The sequence below is a fragment of the Myotis nattereri genome (genome assembly GCF_964212035.1).
Source record: "Myotis nattereri genome assembly, chromosome: 12".
NCBI classification, from domain to species: domain Eukaryota; kingdom Metazoa; phylum Chordata; class Mammalia; order Chiroptera; family Vespertilionidae; genus Myotis; species Myotis nattereri.
The window spans coordinates 77,915,363-77,941,266 of NC_138087.1; the positions used below are offsets into that span (position 1 = coordinate 77,915,363).

Genomic DNA, 25,904 nt, shown 5'->3' on the forward strand with positions numbered 1-25,904 from the left:
GCGGACACGGCATCCCTTAAAAAGATGGCGACGCCCTGGCCGCCGCGTTCGCGCCTTGGGTGACGTCACTTCCGGGGCGGAGGAGACTGAGTGGTGCAGTGAGGGACAAAAGGAGGCGCCGGAGGGGCCCGGAGACCGGTGGCCGGACTGAGCGGCGGGGGCCCAGGGGCTGCCTGCTGGGCGGCCGGGCGCGGCGGGCCCAGGTGAGTGGGTCGGGTGGGGGAAGGGGCGCGAGCTGTCACCTCTCAAAACCCACTCCTACACGCCCGCCGCTGGCTGCCGGCTCCAGGCATCCGGGCGGCTCCAGCTCTCCCACCGGGGCCGGCTCCCTGGGGCCTCCCGCCGCAGGTCCTCTCTCTGTGTCCGGCGTCCTGCGTCCGGCTTCCCCGTCCCCGGGGTCTCTGCGGCCGCACCCTCTCCCCGGTGCCGCGGCGCGCGAGCCCCCTCCTAGGCACCCCGTGCCTCCCTGCGCTCTACATACTGGGAGTTTCCGCCTCGGCTCCCCCAGGTCCCCTTGTCATCCCCTGGGTTCCCCCAGATCCTCACCCCTCCACACGCACACTCCCCCCTGCGTAGAGGTTCCACATCTGGGCTCTCCCCTTGCCAGCTCCTTTTCACGTTCAAAGGCTCCCCCGGCTCTCTTCCCCTGGGCTCCCGACCCCTCCGTTCCCCGTGGGCCCCTCCTCCTCCGGCGGGAACACTGCCCCGACTTGGGGACCGGGTTCCCCGCTAGGCTCTGGGGCCTGTCTGGGCTGGGGTCCCCGGGAAGACCGGTCCTGGGTCTGAGGCCCTGCGGTCTGCCACGTCCTGTGCATCCAGATGGGCCTGGGGCAGATCTGATGAGTCCGGCCGCCCGCTGTGGGGGCGCTGGAGACCCCGCAGAGTTGGCTCCCAGGCTGGAGGCACATCGCCCAGGGTCCCTGCGGCTCATGACGATTCTGCCCCTTTGGTTGACGGCTTCTTCCCCTTGATCTGGACTGGAATGAACCGAGATGGGGCTGGTCCCCGCTGATGCAACTGCTGCCTTTTTTGGAAAGGAAGAGGATGGTTGGGGGTGTCTGGCAGCCTCCCCCGGTAGGGACTTGACTGAAAGGGTGGGGCCGCCCCTCCGTGACCACAGTCCCCTGAGCTACCTCTTCCCCGCCCTACCCCAGGGAGCCTTTTGAGGATGCGGAGGGAGAGAGCTCGGTGAGGGAAAGGGCATGTGGGCCTAAAGTGTGGAGGACGGACTTGGAGGAGGGGAAAGCCTCCCAGGAGCCTCTCTCCCTTTCCAATCAGGACCCCCTATACCCCCTGCCACACTGTGTCCTGCCCTCCCAGCAGACAGACAGACCGGAGGCAGTCAGGGGAGGCCTGTTGTTCATGACACTTCCTGCAGAGGAGATGGAGGAGTGGGAGTTTGTCCAGCGGGTCGGGGCAGTGCCCATAGCTCACTCATGTTGGCGTTGCCTTTGTGAAGGTCAAGTCTTCCTCTGGCTCACAGGGGAGGCAAGGGCAGATGACTTGTGCGGGAGGGCTGGCTTTGGGAAGATGCTGGGCGCGAATGACATGATGTCTGCCTCCCCGTGTTCCCGGTTTTTTAGAGCTCTTTGGGGTTGGGTCTAGTGCCCCTCTGCCTTCCGGGGGCTGGGGGCACAGAGCAGCGGCTGAAGACATCTTCGTGACTCCCCTTGGAACGCAACCAGGAGCTTTTGTACTCCATCCCTTTGGCACGCCCATGAGGAAGCGTTTCCTCTGTAGACTTGGAGTGGCCTTGCTGGGCAGTGGGGCTCCTGAGGTTTAACCCTCATAGGTCAGGGCTCGGGACGTGGCTGGGCACTGGGCGGCCGCCTGGACCTCGCTGGTAGGAGTTGGAGAGAAGGAATCAGTCCGATTCCTGGCTCCTGAGCGTGGAGGTGACCCTGAGTGGGGACACGGAGGCACAGGCAGGAGGTCTGCGACCTCCTAAGGAGTAGGTGGGATGGATGTGGCACCCGAGAGCCCAGCACACTCTCTCCATCCCTGGCTCATTCACTCACGCAGCCATCCTTCAGGAAGTGCCTGGCCTGGTCCGGGAGTGGTGCAAGGAGAGCACGGTTCCTGGCCTGGCCTGAGTTGCGGTCACGGAAGAGAGGCAGACAGGAAAACATCGCTGCAGCTTAATAATAGAAATGTGACGAGGCCGCCCGCAGGAAAGAGGCATTAGCTCCGGGTGAATATGCAGGTTGGTCAGTGTGTTTCCTAGAGGAGGAAGGAGTGGAAGACTCGGTTACGAGGAGTCCAGGGGCTGGAGTTCTAGTCCCGATCTGCCCCAGGCTAGTGACTGGACTGCCTAGTGTGCATCCCATCCTTGCCGAGGAGGCAGGGCGGGGTAGAGGCTGGCTTAGATGGCCTCTGGCTTCTGCCTCTTGCTTCTCTAGGTGCTTCCCTGCCTAGTTGCCATCACCGGATGTGGGATTACTGACTTACCGTCTCTCCGGGGGGCTGGAGAGACATCCTCTGCTTCCTTCCTCCAGCACAGTGCCTAGCACTGAGTAGGGGATATGTGCTCATGGCGTACATGGTTGAAAGGCTCCACAATCCCTCCTAGCACCCTTCAAGCTACTTTGTCTGCACTCCCCCCGCCTCCTGCCTGCTAACTCCTGCTTGTCCTCTGGCTTTCCCTGATGGCTGGGCCACACTCCCAGCTCCGGCGGATGTAGATGCTCCCCTACCCCTGTTGCTGTCTGAGTACACTCTCCCCACCCTGCTAACTTGTCTTGTTCTTTCTTGTGAACATTTCTGAGCAGAGTGCTGCCATGTAGTCGATGCTCACTAAATGCTTCTTGACTAATAGACAATGGTTGAGCCTTGTGTTTGAGTTGAACTCCTGTGTCTTTGCCTGGGTCTGGCTCACCCTGTAATAGCTCACCTCTCTCCACATCCCACTTCCAGCCCTTGGTCTAGCCAGGTTGACCACTCAGCCTTCTCTAGATACCATGTTCTTCCCCCTCTAGGCAAACTGGTGCTCTTCCTCCCGCCTGGAATGTTCTTTCTCCAACTCCTACTCTTCCTCAGCAGTCAACTCAGACAACACCTTTTCCAGGGAGCCTGCCCTGACCCCGTCAGTGTGGGTCTCGGGTGTCCTCATGCTCCCATGGCTTCCTGTGGAGGAGGGGGAGGAGGGGAAGTTTGTTCAGAGGGTCTGGGTTCCCCGCAGCAGGGCCCTGGGCTCTCAGCAGCCACTGGTAACTGTCAACTTGGCATCTCCCCACTAGACTGTCTGATTCCCTCTTGTCACCCCAGAGCCCAGCTGAGGGCCTGGCACCAAACAGGCACTCAGAAAGTGTTGGCAGCACAGCAGGTAACGCTGATAGTCACACACATCCCTGCTGACAGCAGCTCTTGCTTCCTCGCAGGGAGGCAGCTTCCATGGAGCGAAAGAAATGCCAGGACCCTGCCCAGACAGAAGCGGGCCAGCCTCAGCACCGACAGCCAGCACGCAGATAGCAGAGCCGTCCCCGGGGTAAGGACTGGGCCCCTCTCCCTGCAGGCCAGCGCGGCCTCCGCTCAGGTGCCTTCCCTGGCCTGGGGAGCAAAGGGCATTATCTCCTCCGTCTCTGCAGTCCTTGGCTCTTCTCACTGTGGGTCCCAGGCGTCTAGGGCAGAGGTGACAGAGGACAGAATTCTTCCTGCTCCTCCCAGCTCAGTGGCCTGCTGAGTAGTATGTGGTTGCTGTCCTCTTCAAACACCAATGTTCAGTTTCGTTGCCAACCTCTGGTTTTTCTCCTTCAGCCCAGATCTTGTCAGTCTGGCTTGTTGTGGATACTGTCTCATGACCACATTTCCCAAGGTGTGTTCCATGGAACGCCAGTTTCTTGGTCACAGTGGAAAACAACAACTTGTCCTTGCTGCAGGACTTCTCAGAGCCTTGAGTGCATTGACGCGAGCATGATGAGTCTCTGAGAAGGAGCGAGCAAGTCGTGTTTCCCCACACTTACTTGATCGTGTGGATGGACCTCTTTGGGGACTAGGCTTCCTTGGCCTACGCTTTGGAAACAGTTCCTAGAGACAGGAGAATGCACTGGTTAGGACCAACACCTTGAAGTCCGACCTGGGTTTGCGTTCAGCTGTCTCCATAAGTGGCTGTGGACCGCTGTGAGCCTCAGTTTCCTCGTGGATAAAAAGGGGGTACTATCAGTACCTCACCCCCCTTTAGGATAGTTTGAAGATTAAATATGCTGATACAGGGACAGGCATTAGCTGAGTGTGGGTCCCAGAGCTTGCTTCCTAGTCATAGCGGTGTGTGCACAGACGGCTGTATGGTTTGGAAAACACGCCTTTATCCATGACCTTCTTTGATCATTTGAGGGAGCTCAGACAGTGGTTTCATCCCCTTTTTACAGACATGGAAGCTGAGGCTGAGAGAGAAGCAGTTTACCCAAACTCATCAGGAAAGAAGGTAGGGGCATGGGACTTGAACCTGATCCTGGAACCCCGGGCCAGTTCCTTAGCTCCGTGCCCAGGCCTCCCTGATCCACCTCCCACCGCAGCTTTCTGTGAAGGGAGGTCTGGCCCTCCCTAGCCCGGATTTGAAAAGAAATAATAATCTTGTTGTTGTTATTATTTTGTAATTACCAACATAGTTGCATGTTGATTATGTTTTTATAATGCTTCGGTTTTAATGTCATGTGGAAAGTGAAAGTCTCCCGAGGTCCCCCTCTCCAGAAGTGTGTATTCTTCCACATGTATTATTGCTATTGGCTTATTTATCCAAAAGCACGTCCTGTTACAGCTGCTGTTCACCGCTTGCTCTTGCTTCATTAATGGTTACCCCTGGGCCTTGCTCCCAGGCAAGGGGCAGTCTGAGAGTGTCCTGTCCGAAGGTCCCGACACTGTGGTTCTCCCATGCCCATCGCTCCCTTCCCTCTCCATGCGGGGTTCTGAGCAGTGTGTTGGGGCATTGCAGCCGCAGAGGCGGGTGGGAAGTGCCTGGGGTGTGATTTTGTTGACTCTCCTGTTCACTGGGACAAGGTCAGCAAATCTGGGCCCTGCCCTGTAGGAGTTTCCTGTTGGATTTAAGGAACTCTGTCCTGCAGAGAGGGAGGCCTGAGCTGAAGCCTCTGGCCAGCGATGAGCAGGAAGCAGCAGGTCCTACTTATCTGAGATCAGAATTCCTCCTCTGTGCCAGGGACCATGGCATGGAGGGAATGGCATGGGCCGGCCGGGGGCGGGGAGTGGCCTTTAGGCTTTGGCCTCCCTGACTGCCTAAGGCAGGGGGGCATTTGGGAGGTTGAGGGGATACCACGAGTTGTGGTATTTGCCTGAGTCTGGCCCTGACTCAGTTTACCCTGGCAGCTCCTGGCAGAAACCCTGGTCTTGATGCTCTTGCAATGCTTGTTTCAGGGGTGAGCCTTGAGGGAGGGCAGATGAGAAGATGGACGGGCCGGCGCTGTGGCTTGGGTCTAAGATGCTCTTTTGGGGCACAGAGACCTCAGGCTGGGTTTGGGCAGGAGGGACTTCAGGCCTGCGGCCTGGTTTTGTGGAACCGGGGGAGTGACTTGGCAGGAGCAAGCTGCAGAGGAGATCTGTGCCCGAGGACTCTCCCTCACGTGGCAGGGTTCTCAGGCTCGTGGCCTGGAGTTGGCCTCTCTGCCTCCTCCTCCCTCCTTCCAGCAGCAGGGCCTTCGGGCCCCATGGTTGTCCTCCGTGGCCGCGATCTGAGCCCTGGGCACCGTGCTAGGTCATGACACACGTTTGCGCCCTCCCTGCCACAGCCACCTGTGGAGGTGGTGTCACCGTTTTACAGGCCAGGGACCAAGGCTGGCAGGGACCAGGGCTGGCAGGGACCAGGGCTCTTGCCCAAAGTTGCCTGAACGGCAAAGCCAGGACCCGAACCTGGTTCTGTTTGCCCTGGCAGCCTGCGCTTTCACCCCACCGTCCACTTCTCTTTTTCTCCAGGTTCTCAGGTTTGGGGCGAGGGTACCTCAGAGTCTCCTGGGAGCTTGTTGAAAACGCTGGCTCCCCTGCGCCCAAAGCCCCAGGGACCTGCAGGCAGAGCCTGGGGGCTGGAGCAGGAATCTGTGTTTGGAAGAAGCTCCCCAGGCTGTCACGAGGCCGGTGGTCACGGACCAGGGCAATGCTTTCAGCCCCGGCCCCGCCTCTGGGGACAGAGTCCTGCTGCCACCAGAGCCGCCGCCCTGGGTGTTGAAGCCGGCTGAGCTCCCCTCAGGACCGGGGTGTTAGTGACCTCCCGAATGTGTGTCGGGTGGGGACATTTCACCTGCCCTCCTCAAGGATGTGTGCGGCTGCCGTTCCTAGAATAGCTTTCACTGCCAGCCACAGACATCCCTGCTGACTCCCCTGATGCATTTCTGCTGCATCTCGTAGCAAGTTCTACATTCAGGCATCTCTTGAGGGCGGAAAACCTCAAAATTAAATAGACAGCTACCATATAGGCTCTGCCCGGAGTGGCTGTAAAATTCCACAGCTCTCACGTTCCACCTGGACATCTGAGGTGCTGCCAGACTCACGCCTTCTGGCAGAGTCGGGGTGTCGGCAGGTGCACTGACGGGGTGGGGTGGCCTGGCAATCCATCCCATCCTTCAAACCTCCCAGCTGGTGCCCTGGTCAGCATCCCCGGGGGCAGCCCCCGCGGCCCCAGTCCCCTGGGATCTCAGCAGAAGCTGCATCGGCACCTGGGGCGCTCCTGCCCACATTTTGTAACCTGTCCAGAAGGCAGTGCTGCTTTTTCTATCCTCACCCAAGGACATTTTAAAAATTGATTTTAGAGCGAGTTTGATCAGTTATTTCCCATACGCGCCTCGACTGGGGGTCAAAACTGCAACCTGGTTATGTGCCCTGACAATTGAACCCACAATGTTTTTGGCATCCAGGACGATGGACACTCCAACCAACTGAGCCACCCAGCCAGGGCACTGGTATTCATAGCAGACCAAGACCTGACTCTAAGGCCTCTCTGCCCCACGGGCCCACACCCGACACCGAGCTTCTGGGCCCAGACCCAGAGCTGGGCTCCCTTCCAAAGTTCCCTTAAAGCTGCACCTGAGAGGCTCAGACGCCTCTGAGTATGGCCTGCCGGGGTTCCAGAAAGACGCCTGGTTTCCCTGCCTCCCTCAGGAAAAGGGACCTCGTTCCGGGAAGCATCTCCGGGTCGGGTGCCTGGGGAGGCCCAGGAAACCAGCCTTTGAGGCGGATTGGCAGAATGGAAAGTCAGATCTGGGGTGATCTTCCCCACCATCTAGTTTTGTGTCCTCGGACAGGTCACTTAACCTCCCTGGGCCTCGGACTTCAGGTGCTTAAAGGCTCAGATAAAACTGACCATAACAATAACAGCAGCTAACATTACAGTGGCAGGCACTGGGCCAGAAGTTTCTATGGACTGCCTCCTCCAGTCCTCATCACCACCCTATAAGGAATGGACTCATCAGCCCATTTTACAGATGAGGAAACCAGAGTCCTGGCAGGCCAAATGGCTTTCCAAAGGTCACACACTGGAGCCACCTATTGGTTTGGGTGGAGTTTGGGAGCTGAGGCACAGGAAGTGCTGGGTGCCGTGTCAGTAACCAGCGGTGCTAATGCCAGCCTGGAGGGGTGCGGAGGAGCCCTCACCTCCAGCTTGGCCTCCTGCTCCCGGTGGGGGAAGTCCAGGGTGGGTGTCCCTACCAGGCACCCTTTACCCCTAAGGCAGGCCCCGCCCCTGCAAATGCAGGAGGACAAGCCTGTTTGGGAGGCCCAGCCCCAATGTGAGAGCAGTTTGGAACTGAAACTTGTTCCCCTCCCCCTCTGGCCCAGAACGTCTCCCCTTTTCCCTCCCCAGGAAGTGAGGGTGTGCCCTTCTCCACAGGGAGAGTGCCAAGCCAGGCAGCGCCCCCAGCCCACAGCTGCTGACTCACTCCAGCTGGGTGTGGGGGCCTAGAGGGCAGTGCCTCGCACTTGGGCGGGTGTGGGCTGTGTGCACTATGGCAAGGTCCCCTCCTCTCTCTTCCGGCTCTGGGACCAGAGGAGGCTGGGGGCGCTGGCCAAGGAGCAGATTCACAGGCCCAGAGCCCTCCTGGGACAAGGCCAGTGACCCAGTGTGTTCCGGGGCCTCTTGGAAATGGCCCTGCCCCCTTCCCTGGGAGAGTGTTGGAGAGACAGCCTCCCCCCTACCCTCTTGCCTGGGAAGTTTTCCCAGCCTCTCTGAGCTTCAACAAAAGGCTCTCTGTGCCCTGTTTACCGCTGCCCTGCCTGCTGCCACTGCTCAGGTGTGGAAGCCAAATCTCTGTAGGCTGCAGGGGGCTAGAGCTTGCTGGGTGGTCTTACTCCGGGACTGAGGGGGCAGCGTGCCATTTCTTTGACTCCTGTTCTGTCCATAAGAAGCTTAAGGAGGAAATCAACAACGGGGACCAGGCTTAATACCCAAGGGGTGGTCCTGGGGGCCTCTAGGTGTCTGGTCTGGCCTGTAGGTGTTTGTGTTTTCAGCTCAGCCCTCACCTGGGTGTTCTCACACACACACACACACACACACACACACACACACGCGCGCGCCGAATCCGGGGCGGTTTTCTGCCATGGCAGCTGGGTGTGGTAACTATAGCGTGCCTTCCTCTGTGTCAGACTTGGGTTCACACAATATGCATCGTCTTATGTGTAATCCTCACAATAAGCCTCTGAGGCAGGGACTGTAGCAGTTCCCTCTTACAGTGGAGGACGCTGGGCTCAGAGGGGAAAAGCCGTGGGTCTGAGCTCACGCACCCTGAGACTCCTTCCCCCAGTGAGGACCGAGCCTGGTGAGTGCCCGCTCCCTGGGAACGGCCCCGCAGGAGCGCCTGGCCTTTTTCTAACAGTGGATGGCAGGTACTTCTCGTAAACTTTTACGATCCTCAGAAACCACCCAGTGAGGAAGGCCTTTGGCTTTTTCCCAAGTATTTTTTTCTCATAAAAGTACCAGATTTGCCTGGCACGGTGTGCCTCTGTGGTTGAGCATCGACCTATGAACTGGGAAGTCACGGTTTGATTCCTGGTCACGGCACATGCCTGGGTTGTGGGCTCGATCCCCAGTGAGGGTTGTACAGGAGGCAGCTGATCAGTGATTCTCGCCATGGGTATTTCTCTCTCCCTCTCCCTTCCGCTCTGAAATCAATAAAAACATTTTTTAAAATAAAATAAATAATTTGCCTGGGGTCATGGAATTGTTTCATGGTAGGGCTGGATTTGAACCTGGGTCTCCCCAACTCCAAAGCTCTTGCTCTTTGCACTCCTGAGATCAGCCGGCCGCCCAGGGGAGAGTGGGGCCCCCCGGGTTGCTTCTCTGACTCGCAGGAGCAGGGATGCTGCAGCCTGGCTGCAGGAACCTGAGCCCACTTCTCCCTGCCAGTGTGGGCACCGTGGGAAGGGTCTGGCTGCACCCTGCCCACTTCCACATCTCCCTGGGGGCGGGGCGGGGTCAGGAAGGGTGATGCTGAACCTGCTGGGTCCTCAGAGACCACAGGTGCTGCTGCACCCGTGAGCAGCAGGCCAGTTGGAAGGGAGCTGAAGCTGCTGCCCTGGCAACCAGTCCAGTTGCCACTGCCTCCAGCTGAGCCCGGCGGGTGTGAGGACCAGAGAGGGGGCCAACCAGGATGATTGTTTTGGTAAATTTTGTATGAAATAGTTTAAGCACACAGAAAAGTATAAAACTAAAACACATTGCCGAAACCGGTTTGGCTCAGTGGATAGAGCGCCGGCCTGCGGACTGAAAGGTCCCAGGTTCGATTCCGGTCAAGGGCATGTACCTGGGTTGCGGGCACATCCCCAGTAGGAGATGTGCAGGAGGCAGCTGATCGATGTTTCTCTTTCATCGATGTTTCTAACTCTCTATCTCTCTCCCTTCCTCTCTGTAAAAAATCAATAAAATATATTTTAAAAAAACAAAAAACTAAAACACATTTTTATATTCAAGACTTGATTTTTGCAATAATTGCTCCCGATCTCTCTCAAATCACTTCAGGCGCAAGTAAGGTATCTTTCCCAATGCCGTTTTCTCCCCACTAAGTGAAATTATTACCTTGATTTTGGGGCCCACTGTGCGTGTTTCTATGCCGTCACTACACGTGGTATACACATGATAGAAAACCTTATGTAACGTGTGTATCGGTCTGCAGCTGGTTTTCAGCTCGTTTTTGAGGCCTGTCTATCCAGGTAGCGTTTTCTTTGCTTCCCTGTTCAGTTGTATGATTAGAGCAGTTTATCCTTCCGCTCCTTGGTGATGTTTGGCGTGTTGCTGACGTTTTGCTATTAGGAACAGCAAACTCTCCAGCGAGCACCCCTGTGCGTGGCTTCACATGTATGTGTAAAGCTCTTCTCCAGGAGCTGCAGCTGGCCTGTGGGACCTGTGTGCCCGACCGTCCTCTAGGAATTCAACATTGCTGCCAGGCGCAGGGGAGTGAAACGGCATCTGATTGTTCTAATGTGCATTCCCTGATTAGTAGTGAGATTAATAATTACTTCATACATTAATTTCCACTTGCATTGTTTTTCTTTAACTTGTCTATTTATATATTCGGCCAATTTTTTTTCTCCAATTGATTGTCTTTTTTTGTTTTCAATTCTCACCTGAGGGTTTTTAAAAAATTGATTTTAGAGAAAGAAAGGGAGGGAGGGAGAGACAGACAGACAGACATTGATGTGAAAGAGAAACATTGATCTATTCCCTCCCATATGTGCCTCAACCGGGGATCGAGCCCGAAACCTGGGTATGTGCCCTGACCGGGAATGGGACTCGCCACCTTTCGGTGTATGGGACATATGGGACAGCGCTCCAACCACCTGAGCCACACCATCCAGGCTTGATTGCCCTTTTTCTTATGGTTCTACAAGTTCTGTGTTTGATTTGTGATCACACGCCCCTTGGTACCTTGACCACCTTTTACAGAATATGGGTACATCTGTGACAGATTCTCTGCTCCCTTCCAGACAGGGACACTGCGGCCCTGGCAGAGAAGCTGTTTCCACTCCTCTGCTAGGAGGCACTGCGTGCTCTGGAGGGCTAAGCGAGGGAGGGGCGGATGCACTGTCTGCAGGAAACGCCCTGAACAGGCCTTTCCATGGCTAGAAGGAAAGGCCCCACTCCCCTGACTCTGCCCCCTTTCCTTCTGCGCTCTCCTGACCACGCCCGGTGTGTCCCAGGGGCAGCTGTCAGGTGAGGTCTGCTCCAGCTGAAGGGCCTCCTGGAGGAGATCCGATGTGAAGGTGCCCTCTGTAACTTCCTGTCCCCGAGCCTCAGTTTCCCTATCTGTAAAATGGGCATGAGGAATATTATCCAGCCTAAAAAGGAAGGACATTGTGATACATGCTGCATCATGGGTGCACCTGAGGACGTTATGTTAAGTGAAATAAGCCAGACACAATAGGACACGTAGTGTGTGAGTCCACTGACAGGAGGGCCCGGGGTCGTCAGATTGATGGAAAGTAGAAGGTGGTTGCCAGGGGTTGGGGGGTGGGAGAGCTTGGGGAGTTGGTGTTTAATGGGGACAGTTTATGTGACTGCACTTAAGGCCACTGAACTGTACACCTAAAAATGGTTAAAATGGTAAGTTTTATGTTGTACGTGTTTTACTACAAGAAAAAACTTTGAGGAGAAAAATGGCACCAAAACAATGTGCACCTCCTGGGCTTGGGAAGCTTCTGGGCGCGGCCCTCAGTCAGCCTGGGAATGGGGAGCTGCTCTAACTGGGTGTCTGGGTGTTGAGTCACCTTGAGTCACCGGCTCTGGGGCGGGTCGCTGCAGGGAGCTCCCTACCTGTGGGGGACCCGTCACTTCCCCAGGGGCCTTGGGGTTGGGCTGCTTCCTCCCTCTGCCCTTGCAGCCCAGGTCTGCACCCGAGGCTGCCTCTCCTCCCTGCCGCCCCTGCGGCCCACCCCCTTCGCTACACCCACTCTGGCCCTTTGCCCCTTTCAGGGCGCTCTTGAGACCCTCGGAATTTATTGAGTACCTACTGTGTGCTGAACACTCCTGTCCCCCGTGAGCATCTGGCCCTCTCCCAGGTGGTGAAGAGCTTGAGGAGAGTTGTGCACCAGCCAGAGCTGACTGCCCGCCCCACTCTGCACTAAGCTCTGCAAAAGCATAAAGGTGCATGGACTCCTCCCAGCAGCCAGTGAGGTGTCCTGCCCTCGTGTTTGTGCAGAACCTGAAGCTGCAAACCAGTGCAGAGCTTGCCCAAGGCCCACCTGGAAGCCTCCTCAGCTTGAAGTTGGCACCCATCTCTTCCGCTGTAGCCACAGGTGCCCTCCCTGCACACGGGTGCAGTTATTCGGCACTCCTCTGCCTCTCCCACCCGTCTCCCCACTCACACTGGACCTAGAGGCCCTGCAGTGGGGGACACCTTGGTCACTTTTATTGCCCCACAGGACCAAGCCAAGGCCTAAGCAGAGTTCAGGATGTGCTTCGAGACCAGGTGTTTGACAGTGGAGGGATGAGCCAGGCATGCTGGGACAGAGCAGACCGGACTGTTTCCCGCCTCTCTGAGCCTCATGCTCCCTCACCTGGAAACGGCTGTGAACAGTTCCCGCCTCAGAGCCAGGAGTCAGGAAGGCAGCATGTGCAAAGCTCACTGGGAGGCTGGGCGTTCTCGGTCCTGACACACCCACTCCCCCTTTGAAACCACATCCTGCCTGGTCATACACTGCCGCCACCCCCCACGCCTGACATCCTGCCATGGCCCACTCATTCTGGATTCTCCGGGCCAGGCTGCCGCAGGCCCCCAGGCCCTCTCCTCTGGGTCCCTCCTCTCTTCCGGTCCCCAGTCATTGGGTGTCCCCCTGGAGGAGGACTTGGGGAGCCAGGAGGGGTGGGTCAGATGTCTGGGTGTCTGAGCCGGAGGCTGGCTACTTGATTCAGCAGGCCCCCCCTGGAGTGCCACCTTCCCAGGAGTGGGTGGTGCGGAGCCAGCTGGTCATTAGAGGGCCTGGGCCTTCCTGTGGGGCGGGCACGCTCCTGGCCTGCGCCTCTTGGCCTCACCAGGAGGGCTGACCTGGGATGGAGCCACCCGCCCAGGCGGAGCTGGTGTCTGCTGGCCCCGCAGTGACCTGGCTCTGGGGGGTGGAGAAGCTGCACTCCTGTGCTGTGTCTCGGTACCACTGCTCAGGGGCCTCTGGGCAGGTGGCGAGAAGGCCAGACCTTGGTAAGGACCCGAGCGGGAGGTAGACCGATATTCGGGGGCATGGTCTCAGCTCTGCCCTCAGTTTATAAGAGTGACATTGGGCGGGTGGATCGACTTCTCTGGGCCTTAGTTCCCCCGTCTGTGGAATGGGGCTGCAGGTAGGCCCTCCTTCTTGGCATCTAAGGGATTCCACGAGAGGACCCCATGGTGAGGGCCAGCTCGGTGCCTGCACACGTCCATCTCAGTGCCCCAGTTTTTCCATGGTCCTGTTTTGCTTTCCTTCTGTCCTCCCCACCCATCCCAGCATGCTCAGTCTAAAAGGACAGGATGGGAAGTTTGCAGGGAAGCCCTGTTTCATGAAACATTCATTACTATTGTCATTATTTATATTATTAGTAATCAGAATAAGGTGGTCCAGTCCCATAACCTGGACACCCTTGTTCCTCTCCCAAGAGAAACAGATCCATTTGTCAAAACACAGGATTTAACCTTCGTTTAAAGTCTAGATGACAAAATAGGGTGTAAAGCAAAATCACAATTTTATTTTAAGAAATATACACAGAAAGGACTAGGATGTTATTGCTCATTGAGAATTAACAGTGGTAGCCCTGGGGGTGTTTTCACAGGGATTTCACTTCTCGCCTCCCGAGTTCTCCCGTTCTCCTGTGAGCATCAGGTAGCTTTCTCATCCCATTCGTCTTACACTGCTCGTCACGAGAGCACCGGGCCTTGGCAGAGCGACCACGGAGGAGAGTCCTTGCACACGTGTATTTGAGGCACTCCTCCTGTACGCCACTGGCCGGAGTTCCTGAATGTGGCTTCTAAGCTAGTGTTTCCCAAACTTGGCCAATCATTAGTGTCACCGAAGTCACATAAAAAATCACCCCGCCCTGGCCGGTGTGGCTCAGTGGATAGAGCGTCGACCTGCAGACTGAAGGGTTCCAGGTTCGATTCCCGCCAAGGGCACATGCCCGGGTTGTGGGCTTGATCCCCAGTCAGGGCTGTGCAGGAGGCAGCCAATCAATGATTCTCTCTCATCATTGATGTTTCTATCTCTCTCTCCCTCTTCCTTCCTCTCTGAAATCAATAAAGAAATATATATATATTTTTAAAAATCACCCCCCCCCCTAAAAAAAAAAATCAAATTCCTGGCTTCACCCGAGATCCGCGGAATTGGACTCTTCTGGGACAGACCCTGCTGCTACTGCTTTTAATTTCTTTCTACACACACGTGGACGGACATGACCAGTGATCATTTTCCATAGTGCATATTCATGATCTTGTCCTCCTGCTCCAGGCTGAGAACGTCTTGTTCTCTCGTCCCCTCACCCAGGAGCTCCTCCTACTGTGTGTGTCCTCCGGTCCCCCCAGTGCTCCCGGAATCCTGTACGGACATAACTATATGCACACACTTAGGAGCGCTCAGACTTCCCTATTTGGTTTACAAAAGTGAGTTCACATTAAGCCCCCTCTTCTGCATTTGGCTTTTCTCAGGCTCTGCAGACATCTCTTCAGGTCACTGGCGCAGCTTCCCGGCAGCTGGCTCCGAGTGAACTGGTGGTTTCAGCAAGCCCCTGCAGTCGGTCTGATCAGGAAGAGCAAGCATGTCAAACTCAAAGGCTAACACAGGCCAAATAAAGGAGGCATACGGCCCGCGGGCCACGAGTTCGACATGCTTGAATAAGAGGAGAGGGTCCAGCCGGGTATCTCAGATGCTCCTGTGAGCCTGAATTAGCCATCTGTCAGCCTGGCCCTCACCTCAGTGCTCAGTCTTCCTGTCTGTTAAATGGGGGGGCTGCCTGCGGTCCCCCACAGGGGTTTCCCAGTCACCTGGTGACCATGTGGTTTCCGGAGGAAGGCTGATCTGGGGGCTGCCCCACGAGTGGCAAGGCTCTGGCTCCCCGCTAGACTCGAGGTGGAATTTTGGACGAGTTTTGGACGAGTCCATTGTCTCCTTCCCTTGACCCCCGGGCCCCAGAAAGCCAGGCTACCCTGCAGTAACCCCCTCGTATGGGTGCCTTTCAGGTTGAACCATGATTCCAGTGACAGAGCTCCGCTACTTTGCGGACACACAGCCAGCGTACCGGATCCTGAAGCCGTGGTGGGACGTGTTCACCGACTACATCTCCATCGTCATGCTGATGATCGCAGTCTTTGGGGGCACACTGCAGGTCACCCAGGACAAGATGATCTGCCTGCCTTGTAAGTGGGTCACCAAGGACTCCTGCAACGACTCTTTCCGCAGCTGGGCAGAGCCCATCTACTCCAACTCCACTATCCTGCCGATCGCCGACACCGGCCCCACGGGCATCAAGTACGACCTGGATCGGCACCAGTACAACTACGTGGACGCTGTGTGCTATGAGAACCGCCTGCACTGGTTCGCCAAGTACTTCCCCTACCTGGTGCTTCTGCACACGCTCATCTTCCTGGCCTGTAGCAACTTCTGGTTCAAGTTCCCGCGCACCAGCTCGAAGCTGGAGCACTTTGTGTCCATCCTGCTCAAGTGCTTTGACTCGCCTTGGACCACGCGGGCCCTGTCGGAGACGGTGGTGGAGGAGAGCGACCCCAAGCCGACCTTCAGCAAGATGAACGGCTCCATGGACAAGAAGTCCTCGACGGTCAGCGAGGACGTGGAGGCCACGGTGCCCATGCTGCAGCGGACCAAGTCCCGGATCGAGCAGGGCATCGTGGACCGCTCGGAGACGGGGGTGCTGGACAAGAAGGAGGGGGAGCAGGCCAAGGCGCTGTTCGAGAAGGTGAAGAAGTTCCGGACCCACGTGGAGGAGGGGGACATCGTGTACCGCCTCTACATGCGGCAGACCATCATCAAGGTGATCAAGTTCATCCTCATCATCTGCTACACCGTCTACTACGTGCACAACATCAAGTTCGACGTGGACTGCACCGTGGACATCGAGAGCCTGACGGGCTACCGCACCTACCGGTGTGCCCACCCCCTGGCCACGCTCTTCAAGATCCTGGCGTCCTTCTACATCAGCCTGGTCATCTTCTACGGCCTCATCTGCATGTACACGCTGTGGTGGATGCTGCGCCGCTCCCTCAAGAAGTACTCCTTCGAGTCGATCCGCGAAGAGAGCAGCTACAGCGACATCCCCGACGTCAAGAATGACTTCGCCTTCATGCTCCACCTCATCGACCAGTACGACCCGCTCTACTCCAAGCGCTTCGCCGTCTTCCTGTCGGAGGTGAGCGAGAACAAGCTGCGGCAGCTGAACCTCAACAACGAGTGGACGCTGGACAAGCTGCGGCAGCGGCTCACCAAGAACGCGCAGGACAAGCTGGAGTTGCACCTGTTCATGCTCAGCGGCATCCCCGACACCGTGTTTGACCTGGTGGAGCTGGAGGTGCTGAAGCTGGAGCTGATCCCGGACGTGACCATCCCTCCCAGCATCGCCCAGCTCACGGGCCTCAAGGAGCTGTGGCTGTACCACACGGCGGCCAAGATCGAGGCGCCGGCCCTGGCCTTCCTGCGCGAGAACCTGCGGGCGCTGCACATCAAGTTCACGGACATTAAGGAGATCCCGCTGTGGATCTACAGCCTGAAGACGCTGGAGGAGCTGCACCTGACGGGCAACCTGAGCGCGGAGAACAACCGCTACATCGTCATCGACGGGCTGCGCGAGCTCAAGCGCCTCAAGGTGCTGCGGCTGAAGAGTAACCTGAGCAAGCTGCCGCAGGTGGTCACGGACGTGGGCGTGCACCTGCAGAAGCTGTCCATCAACAACGAGGGCACCAAGCTCATCGTCCTCAACAGCCTCAAGAAGATGGTAAACCTGACGGAGCTGGAACTGATCCGCTGCGACCTGGAGCGCATCCCCCACTCCATCTTCAGCCTCCACAACCTGCAGGAGATCGACCTCAAGGACAACAACCTCAAGACCATCGAGGAGATCATCAGCTTCCAGCACCTGCACCGCCTCACCTGCCTTAAGCTCTGGTACAACCACATCGCCTACATCCCCATCCAGATCGGCAACCTCACCAACCTCGAGCGCCTCTACCTGAACCGCAACAAGATCGAGAAGATCCCCCCCCAGCTCTTCTACTGCCGCAAGCTGCGCTACCTGGACCTCAGCCACAACAACCTGACCTTCCTCCCCGCCGACATTGGCCTCCTGCAGAACCTCCAGAACCTGGCCATCACAGCCAACCGGGTGAGTGGCCCCGCGCTGGCTCGGCATGCGGGTGGGCTCTGTGGCCCGTGGTGCGGGTGCTTAGGACCTTGGAGGAGCTTCTAAAAATACCGACTTCCCGGCCCCACCGCAGACCTGCCAAGTCAGGACGGCAGGTTGGGAGCCCGTCTCTGCCACAGACGCTGCAGTTCTGCCAGGAGGGATGTGCGGTCACGTGGGGTGTGTCCCCAAGGTGCCCTTGTGCAGGTTTCTCATAAGGGATGTGCCGGGCAGGAGGTCCAAGGCCTGTGGTTCTCTCTCTGTCCATCTCAGGGTTGGGGTGTAGGAGGCGGGACTTAGCCTGGGCCTAGCGGCATTTCCTCAGCTTGTCCCAGACCGGATTTGGAGCTGAAGCATCAGCCTGGGTCCAGCAGGAGCGGGAACCATGGTGGCTGCTGTCCGCCGAGGGGAAGCCAAGCCGCCTCCACAGCTCCCAGTGCGCTGCTCTCCCCTCTCCCGCATGTGGGTGGTGGAGGGCAGAGTTGGGCTTGTTTGGGGCTGCCTGTCACCACCTGCTCTCTGGGGAGGAAACTGCAAACCGTTTGGGAGGCCACGCCCGGAGACCGTTGCAGTCCCTGCGGTGGCCCCTCGCCTGGCTTGGGAAGCCCCCCACCCAAGGCCCCTCCGTACAGGCAGGAGGGTGGGTTCGGGGCAGGGCGCTCCTGCGGTTTTGCGGTCTGGCCTCTGCAGCAGCAAAGCACAGCCGCTGAGGGGACTCCCCGCCCGGGGCCTGCGGGAGGTCGACAGTGGAAGGAACAGGTCGTCTGAGTCCCTCCTCTCAAGGCGGAAGCTCCTTGTGAGCAGCGATGGGTCCCGTGGCCGGGGGCTGGGACGCCCAGGATGGGGCCGATTCCGACACCCCTTCTGTGCCTCATGGAACGCAGAGGCACAGAGCAGCCCCGTTGGTTGGGGACTTCTGTGTGTCAGCCCTGGGAGGGCGGTGTCCCCGCATCCCCCACGTCCCAGCGGCCCCCGAAACGCCCCTGCCCAGGAAAGGACAGGCCCCTCCGGTGTCACTCAGACTGCGGAGTCCAGGTGCACCATTTGGAAGCGCCCCCTCTTCCATAAGCCTCTCTGCCTGCAAACAGCCTGTCAGAGACGTGGCAGACCCTGCTCCCTCCTCCGCGTTAGGACTGAGACTGCATGAGAGTGAACAGGGAGAAGGCCAGATCCCAGGCGGCTTCACCCTGAGAATCTGCCCCCAGAGCCGGGGGTGCGCTGGCCCGGAAAATGGGACTCCTGCGGAGAAGCCCCTGCGGAGAAGCCGTGTGTGGAGAGCTCCCAACCCCAGCCCTTCTTTAAAGGTGTGAGGGGCCAGGCGGTGGCCCCAGACGCAGCCCAGCCCAGGGCTTGATGGGCCCTCCCACCAGGTGGAGGGTGCGGGCAGCGGCCGACCCGGCTCCCCATCCTGTCCCCTACCCCAGCTGCTCAGCCCAAGTGTGCCTGTGAGGTCCTGTCTGCTGGCTGAGGTCACCCTCAGGAAGGGGGCTGGTGGCAGGCAGGCATGCTGTCTGCAGGAAGGAGACCCTCTGACACCCTGTTCAGTGCATTGCTTCGTCACATCCTGTCCCGCCCCCGGGAATGCCTGGGGCCTCACAGGGAATTAGCTCCCTTGGGCCAGCCCTGGTCGGGCTCCTCTGAAGCTGGAGCCCCTCTCCGTCCTCAGGGCCTGATGGTTCCTTGTGGGCCGCCTGGTCTGCAGGTAGAAAAGCGAAAAGCGGGCTGGGAGTGGCCAGCTCAGGCCCTCGACAAGCGTTTTCCCAGGTCTAACGGTGCTAAGGAGTTCCTTACAGAGCAGGCATTCCTTTGTCCACTCGCTCACTCACTCATTTGTTCATTGACTTGGCCAGTGTTTCTGAGCACTCTCAGGGTGAGTGAGGGCTGGGGACACAGGCATGGACAAGGCCCACGGTCTGCCCATCTGAGCGCACTGTCTGGTGGGGAAAGACAGCACAGTGTGGCAGCAGCACCGAGTAGCCTCAACCCAGACTAACCCGGGGCTGTGGGCCCTGCAGAATGAGGAGGAGTGAGCCAGGTGAGAAGGGGAGTCTAGTAGGCCCCATCCCTGAGTAACTGCAGGCCGAGGGGGAGGAGGGGGAGGAGGGGGAGGAGTGTGGACTTCCCCTGAGGGCAGGCCCAGGCGTCCACCCGGGCTGGGAGGAGCATCCTGTTCCTCCCACTTCCCTTTCAGTGAGCGAATCTTCATTTCATTCCCATTCCTCTCACCAGGCCACAGACTCTCAGGACAAGGACCTTGGCTTTTTCTGTTCAATGCAAATGTGCCGAACTGTGGCTGATGAAGGAACAGAGGAGCAAGCTGACTGGCAGTTTAGAGATTGCTCTTGCTGCCCCGTGAGGGGTGGGTTCGGGGGGAGGGGGGCAAGGTGAGCATCAGGTGCTGATAGAAACTGTGCAGCCGCAGGGGAGGGGGCACACCTGCGCTGGCAGAGGCTGCAGGGATGGGGAGACAGGATTTCCAGACGTTGGGGTAGAACTCACAGAATGTGGGCTGGTTGGTGACGCGAGGTTTCTCACCTGGCTGCCCGGGTAGGTAGATGGATGGTCACTGAGACAGGACACAGGAGGAGGCGCGGGTTTTCGAGAGGAGATTGTATGTCCGGTGCTGGGTGTCTGGGCCTGGGACGTCCCAGAGGCCGTGTTGAGTCAGCACAAAGCCCCAGGTGTCGTCGCCCCCGGCTCGGCTCGGGGAGGAAGGAAGGCCGTCTGGCTGGAGCTTCCAGGTCGATGCAGAAGGGCAAGGCCAGGCAGGGCTGTGGGCTCATGGCACGCGAGGGAGTCGGGAAAGGAGAACGGGTTTCAAGGGCGGATGAGGGAGGAAGCTGGATCACAGCGGGCTGAGGAGAGATGGCAGCTTTCCAGATGTTTGTTGGGGAGGTTGGAGAATGATGGAGCAGCCCCAGAGGCTTCTGGAAGGTTCTTTTTCAAAGTCAAGTAGACTGGAGGCCACTTCAGTGCTGGTGGGGGAGCCACGGAGGTCCCTGAGGAGGTGGGACAGAGCAGGACGAACAGCACCTCAGGAAGCAGGGCAGGCGCAGAGGACAGGGGGCCGTGCAGGGGCGTCTCGTGTCTCTGGAGAGAGTTCCTGGCGGGGGCAGGGAGTGATCTGTCGCTCACCGCCGGAGCCGTTCCGGGCTCTGACCACTGGCTGTGCCATCACAGGGTGCCGCTGTCGGGGGAGTGGGGTGTCCGGGAAGCTCTGGCCCCTCGGTACTGCTGGAGCCCATGTCCTGTCTGTCCTCTCGCCTTCATGTCCCTGAACTGGCCCATCCCTGACCATTGGGCACAGCGGTGGCCATTTTGGAAGCCCAGGCCAGGAGTCTCCTTTAAAATGGCCAGTGTCCCTCCTGGCGTGGCCTCTGCCCAGCCCCGGCCACACTTTTCCTGCTGGAAGGACAAGGTCCTCGCCGGGAATGAGAGTCCTCTCCCGAGGATGGCGGGAGAGCAAGAGCCCTGAGGTGGAGTCCAGGTCCGCCCGGAGGCCCCAGCTCAGCCGAGCCCCAACGAGAGGCGCTGTCAGTTCAGCCTCTCATGGTCCAGCTGGGGACGCGGAGGCCCAGGAGGGGAAGGCTGTGCCGGGCCGCCGAGTGCCGTGTTTGGCAGGACGGAGCTGTGGCGGGGCTCTGAGTCAGCGGCACGGTGCATTTCACTTCCCCAGCCTTGGCCGCCTCGGCAGGACAATGGGGACAGGGCAGAGCAACCTCAGAGCCGGGAGGATTCCTCCTGTGGGTCATTTTAGGACAGACGGGCTCCGGCACTCGGGGGAGGGCAGGGAGAGGCTGGCCTTCCCTGTGTGCCCGCAGACAGCGCATCCCCACTCGGGCCTGTGTTTGCTCCTTGTTCCACCAGCAGTGCAGACACATAGCAGGGTGTGTGCTCTAGAACCAGGTTCAACTGTTGACTCCACCTGCCAGGTGTGAGCCGCTGGGCAAGTTAGCTACTCTGGGGCCTCAGTTACCCCATCTGTAAAACGGGACGAGTGTTCACAGAATATTTATAGGTCCGTTCTAGGGTTAAAAGAGTTAAACCTGACTGAGCAGTAAACTAATGAGTGTGGCCCATTATTCTGCTTTTGCAAAATCAGAAAGAGGGGAGTCTGACTTGCCACTGGGCTCCGTGCATTTGTGAACAGCCTGTGACTTGACAGGAGAAAACGGATGCCCCAGGAAGGGGGAGTGACACGCTGGGATTCTCACGCCTGTTGGCGAGCTCTCCCAGTTCTCAGCAACCTGGAAGGGTGTGGAATCTTCTCGGCGTGCTGCTCTGCTCTCATAGATTGTTCTTAACCAGACAGGACTGACACAGCCTGGCTCCTGGTGAGCCCTGGGTGGTGGAGGAGGGGGTGTTGAGAGTAGCTGGCTAGCGGGATATGCTTCTTAGGGTGCCAGGTGCTGGAGACAGCAGGGAACAAGGTGGACCCAGTCCTGCCCTCTCAGAGCTCAGAGTCCTGGGTTGACAGGTGATGAAGCAGTTTCACCACGGGGAGAGCAGCACTGCGGGGGCACGTGGTGCCAGAGATGACTCGGGAGGGCACGGGAGGCTCCTGGAGGATGTGACCACCGAGCTGAGGCCTTCAGTGCAGGTGGAAGTGAGTCAGAGTTTGGCCCAGATCCTGCTGGTGCTGGGGCCCCAGGGAGCTGGATGGGCCTCAGAGAAGGTGCCGGTGCCCAGGGGAGAGGGGGAGGGAGGGAAGCCTTGGACCCAGAGGCCCTCAGGCCTGGGCGGTGCCCACCTCATCTTCCCCCTCCTTTCCCTCTAGATCGAGGCACTGCCCCCGGAGCTCTTCCAGTGCCGGAAGCTGCGGGCCCTGCACCTGGGCAACAACGTGCTGCAGTCGCTGCCCTCGCGGGTGGGCGAGCTGACCAACCTGACCCAGATTGAGCTGCGGGGCAACCGGCTGGAGTGCCTGCCCGTGGAGCTGGGCGAGTGCCCGCTGCTCAAGCGCAGCGGCCTGGTGGTGGAGGAGGACCTGTTCAACACGTTGCCGCCCGAGGTGAAGGAGCGGCTGTGGAGGGCCGACAAGGAGCAGGCCTGACCGAGGCGGACCGCCGAGCACAGGGCTGGCCCGCAGTGGCCAGCAGTGGGACCACCGGCGCTTCCGCCAGCCCAGGAGCCCAGAAACCCTGGGACAACCGGCCCAGCCTCTCGGCCAGGCAGGAGCCTGGGTTGGCCGTGAGCTGGGCCAGGGTGACCGGGCAGCACCTGAGGGGCTGGCCCCTTTCCTCCCTCTGAGACTCGTGCCCCGCAGGCGCCTGCTGGGGAGTTAGATGCCTGCCATCTGTCTCAGAGCTCAGTGATCGGACAATCAGGCCTCCGCCCTGGAGGCCATCTCTGCCCCAGGGGCTGAGCCCATGCCAGAGGCCCAGGGACATCGACTTAGCTCTTGGTATTTATTTTTCTCCGCCTCCCGCTCCCTCCCTCCAGATAACTTACACATTCCCAAGAAAACAGCTCACGGGGGTGTTGAGGAAGAGTGGGCTGTTTTGCTTTCCCTTCATGGAGCATTTAGTGCCCACCCAGACCTGAGCAGAATGGCCAGGGCGAGTCAGCTGTGGCCGGTCACCCCGCGGTGCCAGGCTGGGCTCTGGCGGCCCAGCCCGTGGAGAGCAGGCCACCAGGTGGGCAGGCCAGGCCTGGGGCTTGCCTCACCCGCTTTGGATTTTTTTTTTTTTTTAAGTAAAGCATTTTTTAAGCTTTGAAAATTGAGGGTTTGGGTATTAAAAAGAAAAAACTTAAAAAAAAAAAAAAAAAGACACTAAAGGCCAGTGAGTTGGAGTCTCAGGGTGGGCGCAGCTTCCCGCGCAGGACTGAGTGTTTCCTTCCCCCGGGGTGTCTTCCGAATCTGGTGACCTTGGTCCAGAGTTCTCTTTGTTCCTCTCCTCCCCTGGGGGCGGGCGGGGGGGCTTTTCTGTTTTGTTTTTGGTGTCTTGTTTTCCTTCTCCCCCATGTGTCTTGGCAGGCGCTCACTTCTGTGGCCGTTGGCCAGAGGGAATGTTCTGGAGCTGCCAAGATGGGAGGAGACTCGGGTTGGCTAATCCCGGACGACGGTGCTCCATCCTCCCTGTCCCTCGTCACAGTGTTAAGGAGCCAAGAGGAGCTACCTCGCCCGGACTCTGCTTTCCCACCTCATGTGTCACGAGTGTGCCCAGTGCCACCACTCGCCTCAGCTGCTTCCGTCAGCACAGACTGTGGGAGGAGGCGGGGCTGCGGGTGGGGGGGTCGCCCCTGGAAGAGCAGGCTCCCCAGGTTTGGGTTCCAGTTTCTGTCCCAGGCGCCTGCGCACGTGGCCCACTCGGCGCCTGGTGGTGAGAAGCCACCTCACTTTAGATCCGTCAGCGGGGTCCCTGCCTTAGAGCAGTCACTTGGACACTAAGGCACGTTTAGCGTCTCTCGTCTTAACGATCACGTCTCTGTCCGTTTGTGTGTTCTGCGTCGCGTCATTGAGTGTTACCCTCAGAATAACGCACACTAGCCTCCGACAACCACGAAGCAATCCGTTACATGTGGGTCTGGACTTGTAGACTCGTTCAAATATCAAATAAATCTGTAACAGAAAGTAGTCTCCGGAGGGCTCCATGTTGTGGGAGACCCCCCCTCAGCTTGGAGCGACCGTTTATTGGGCCCCTACAAGATAGGTAACTGCTCTTCTCACCGCCCGTGGACGTGAGCCGGACAGAGCACCTGCCGAGGGTGGGCGTGGGCCCGGCCAGGGGTTCCACAGCCAGCAGGCGCCCTGTCGGCCGGTTGCCTGTGGTTGGGGCCCTCATGAGCTTTGCTGGAGAGGGGGCGGGGAGGGCACCGAATGGGAGCCAGTCGTCTCAGGCCCGTGTCCCAGGGCCGTCATCCCTGCAGGAAGCTGGGCAGATGCTTTCCTTCCCTCGCCTCCTCATCCCCATCTGTACAATGGGAACTTCCTCTCTGTGCTCTCGTAGGTTCTTGTCATTCCAACAGCCAGTCCCCAGGGCTCGGCAGAGGGGGGCTGAAGTGACCCTGGGCCCTCAGGGACCTCGGGGGCCTGCTGAAGGTGCTGGCGTCAAGGGCAGAGGCTTGGGGCTGCCCTCAGATCTTAGCTCTGCTATTCTGATGTGAGGCCTCAGTTTCCTCATCTGTAAAAGGGTGGGGTTGCAGGATTGTTCTGAGGCTGTCTCATGAGAATGATGCAGGTGGGGGTCGGGGGGTCTTCACAGAGGGCCTTGCCGCTGGAACCCAGTAAAGGACCTTTTCCTCTGGACCAGTGAGGCTTGTGCTGGGCGGACATGGGGCCCTGGGGAGGGGTCTTCTGGTGAAGAAGAAGGCTTTGTGTCTGACCTTGGCCTTCGTGATGAGGCCTTGGGCGCCTCCCCCAGCACAGGCCGGAGTCTGTCCTTGCTCCATGGGCTATAATCTGCCCCCCCCCCTCCCCCCGTAACCTCAGGACTGAGCCAGGACTCTTCTTTCTGTCCCCGACATGGGCTGTCTGACTGGTAGGCTGAGCAGCTGGGCCTGGGTCCCTCTAGGGCCCCACCTGAGTCTCTACTCCACTGTGAGTGGAGGTCTTCCCCTCCCTCTGTTCTGGCCACTCCCTACCCTCCCATGCCTGTCCCCGCACCCCCCCACCCCCGCAAGCGTTGGGGCCGCCCAGTGTCCAGAGCAGTGTCCAGTGTTTGATCTGGAGCTGGTTAGCTTTTGGGAAAAACAAACACCACCCACCCACTGCTCAAAACCTGAGCGGGCCCTAGCTGGTTTGGCTCGGTGGATAGAGCGTCGGCCTGTGGATTGAAGAGTCCCAGGTTTAATTCCGGTCAAGGGCACAGGCCCGGGTTGCAGGCTCGATCCCAGCTGGAGGGTGGGCAGGAGGCAGCCGATTGGTGATTCTCTCTCATCGTTGATGTTTCTGTCTCTCTCTCCCTCTTCCTTCCTCTCTGAAATCAATAAAAATAGATTTTAAAAATTTTTAAAAATTAAAAAAACTGAGCAGAATAAATGAACAAATTTGGGAGTCCCAGTTCCTCCCCCTCCCCCCTCCCGCTGCCCACCAGGATTCTCCATTTAAAACCCAGTGGTTGCCTTTTCTCTGATTGCAATAGCAGTTTGGAAAATTTGGGGGAAATTCAAAAAATAAAAATGCCCCACATTCTACCCAGAACAGCCCCGCTAGCCTTTGGGGAATAGTTGGTAGGCATTTGTAGGCATTTACCAAGTGCCAGGCCCGTGCCAAGCTCTGTTAGCGGTAAAGTATTCGTGGTCCTCCTTACAAGAGAGGGACTTCTGTTGTCCCCAAATTACAGATGGGGAAAGTAAGGCCGGGCAGGATGGAGCCCAGGCTGCTCTGAGGACCCAGGGGAGCTCTTAGCCCCTCACGGTGGCCCTCTCTGCACTCCTGGCACATGTCTATCCGCCGGGTGGCTGCACCAGTGAGCTGAGTCCCAGCTATATCTCCCATAGGGTTTGGCCACCTTCCCTCCCCTCCCAGCCTAACCCTGCGAACCTCTTGTCCCTCCAGCCCCAGGAGCTCGGAGGGGCTTACCCTCCCCCGCCCTCCTAGGGAGCCTGGGACCACGCAGCTGCTCCCAGTGCGGTGGCCCAGGAAACAAAATTTGACTCTGGGCCA

General features: G+C 58.5%; 2 protein-coding genes across 2 annotated transcripts in view; both read left to right on the forward strand.

Moving 5' to 3' along the window:
- The first annotated feature begins 88 nt into the window (after positions 1 to 88).
- On the forward strand, positions 89 to 23,862 carry LRRC8A (leucine rich repeat containing 8 VRAC subunit A). Its single transcript, XM_081103937.1, has 4 exons — positions 89 to 203; positions 3,378 to 3,484; positions 15,126 to 17,278; positions 22,074 to 23,862. Exons 3-4 carry the CDS (start codon positions 15,134 to 15,136, stop codon positions 22,347 to 22,349), a joined length of 2,421 nt encoding a protein of 806 aa, XP_080960063.1. The 5' UTR covers positions 89 to 203; positions 3,378 to 3,484; positions 15,126 to 15,133; the 3' UTR covers positions 22,350 to 23,862.
- Positions 22,184 to 25,904, forward strand: part of PHYHD1 (phytanoyl-CoA dioxygenase domain containing 1) — a 19,112-nt gene continuing 15,391 nt past the window's right edge. The window contains exon 1 of the mRNA XM_081103938.1: positions 22,184 to 22,700. Coding sequence (XP_080960064.1) covers positions 22,666 to 22,700 — 35 coding nt within the window. The 5' untranslated portion in view covers positions 22,184 to 22,665. The remainder of the gene's footprint in view (positions 22,701 to 25,904) is intronic.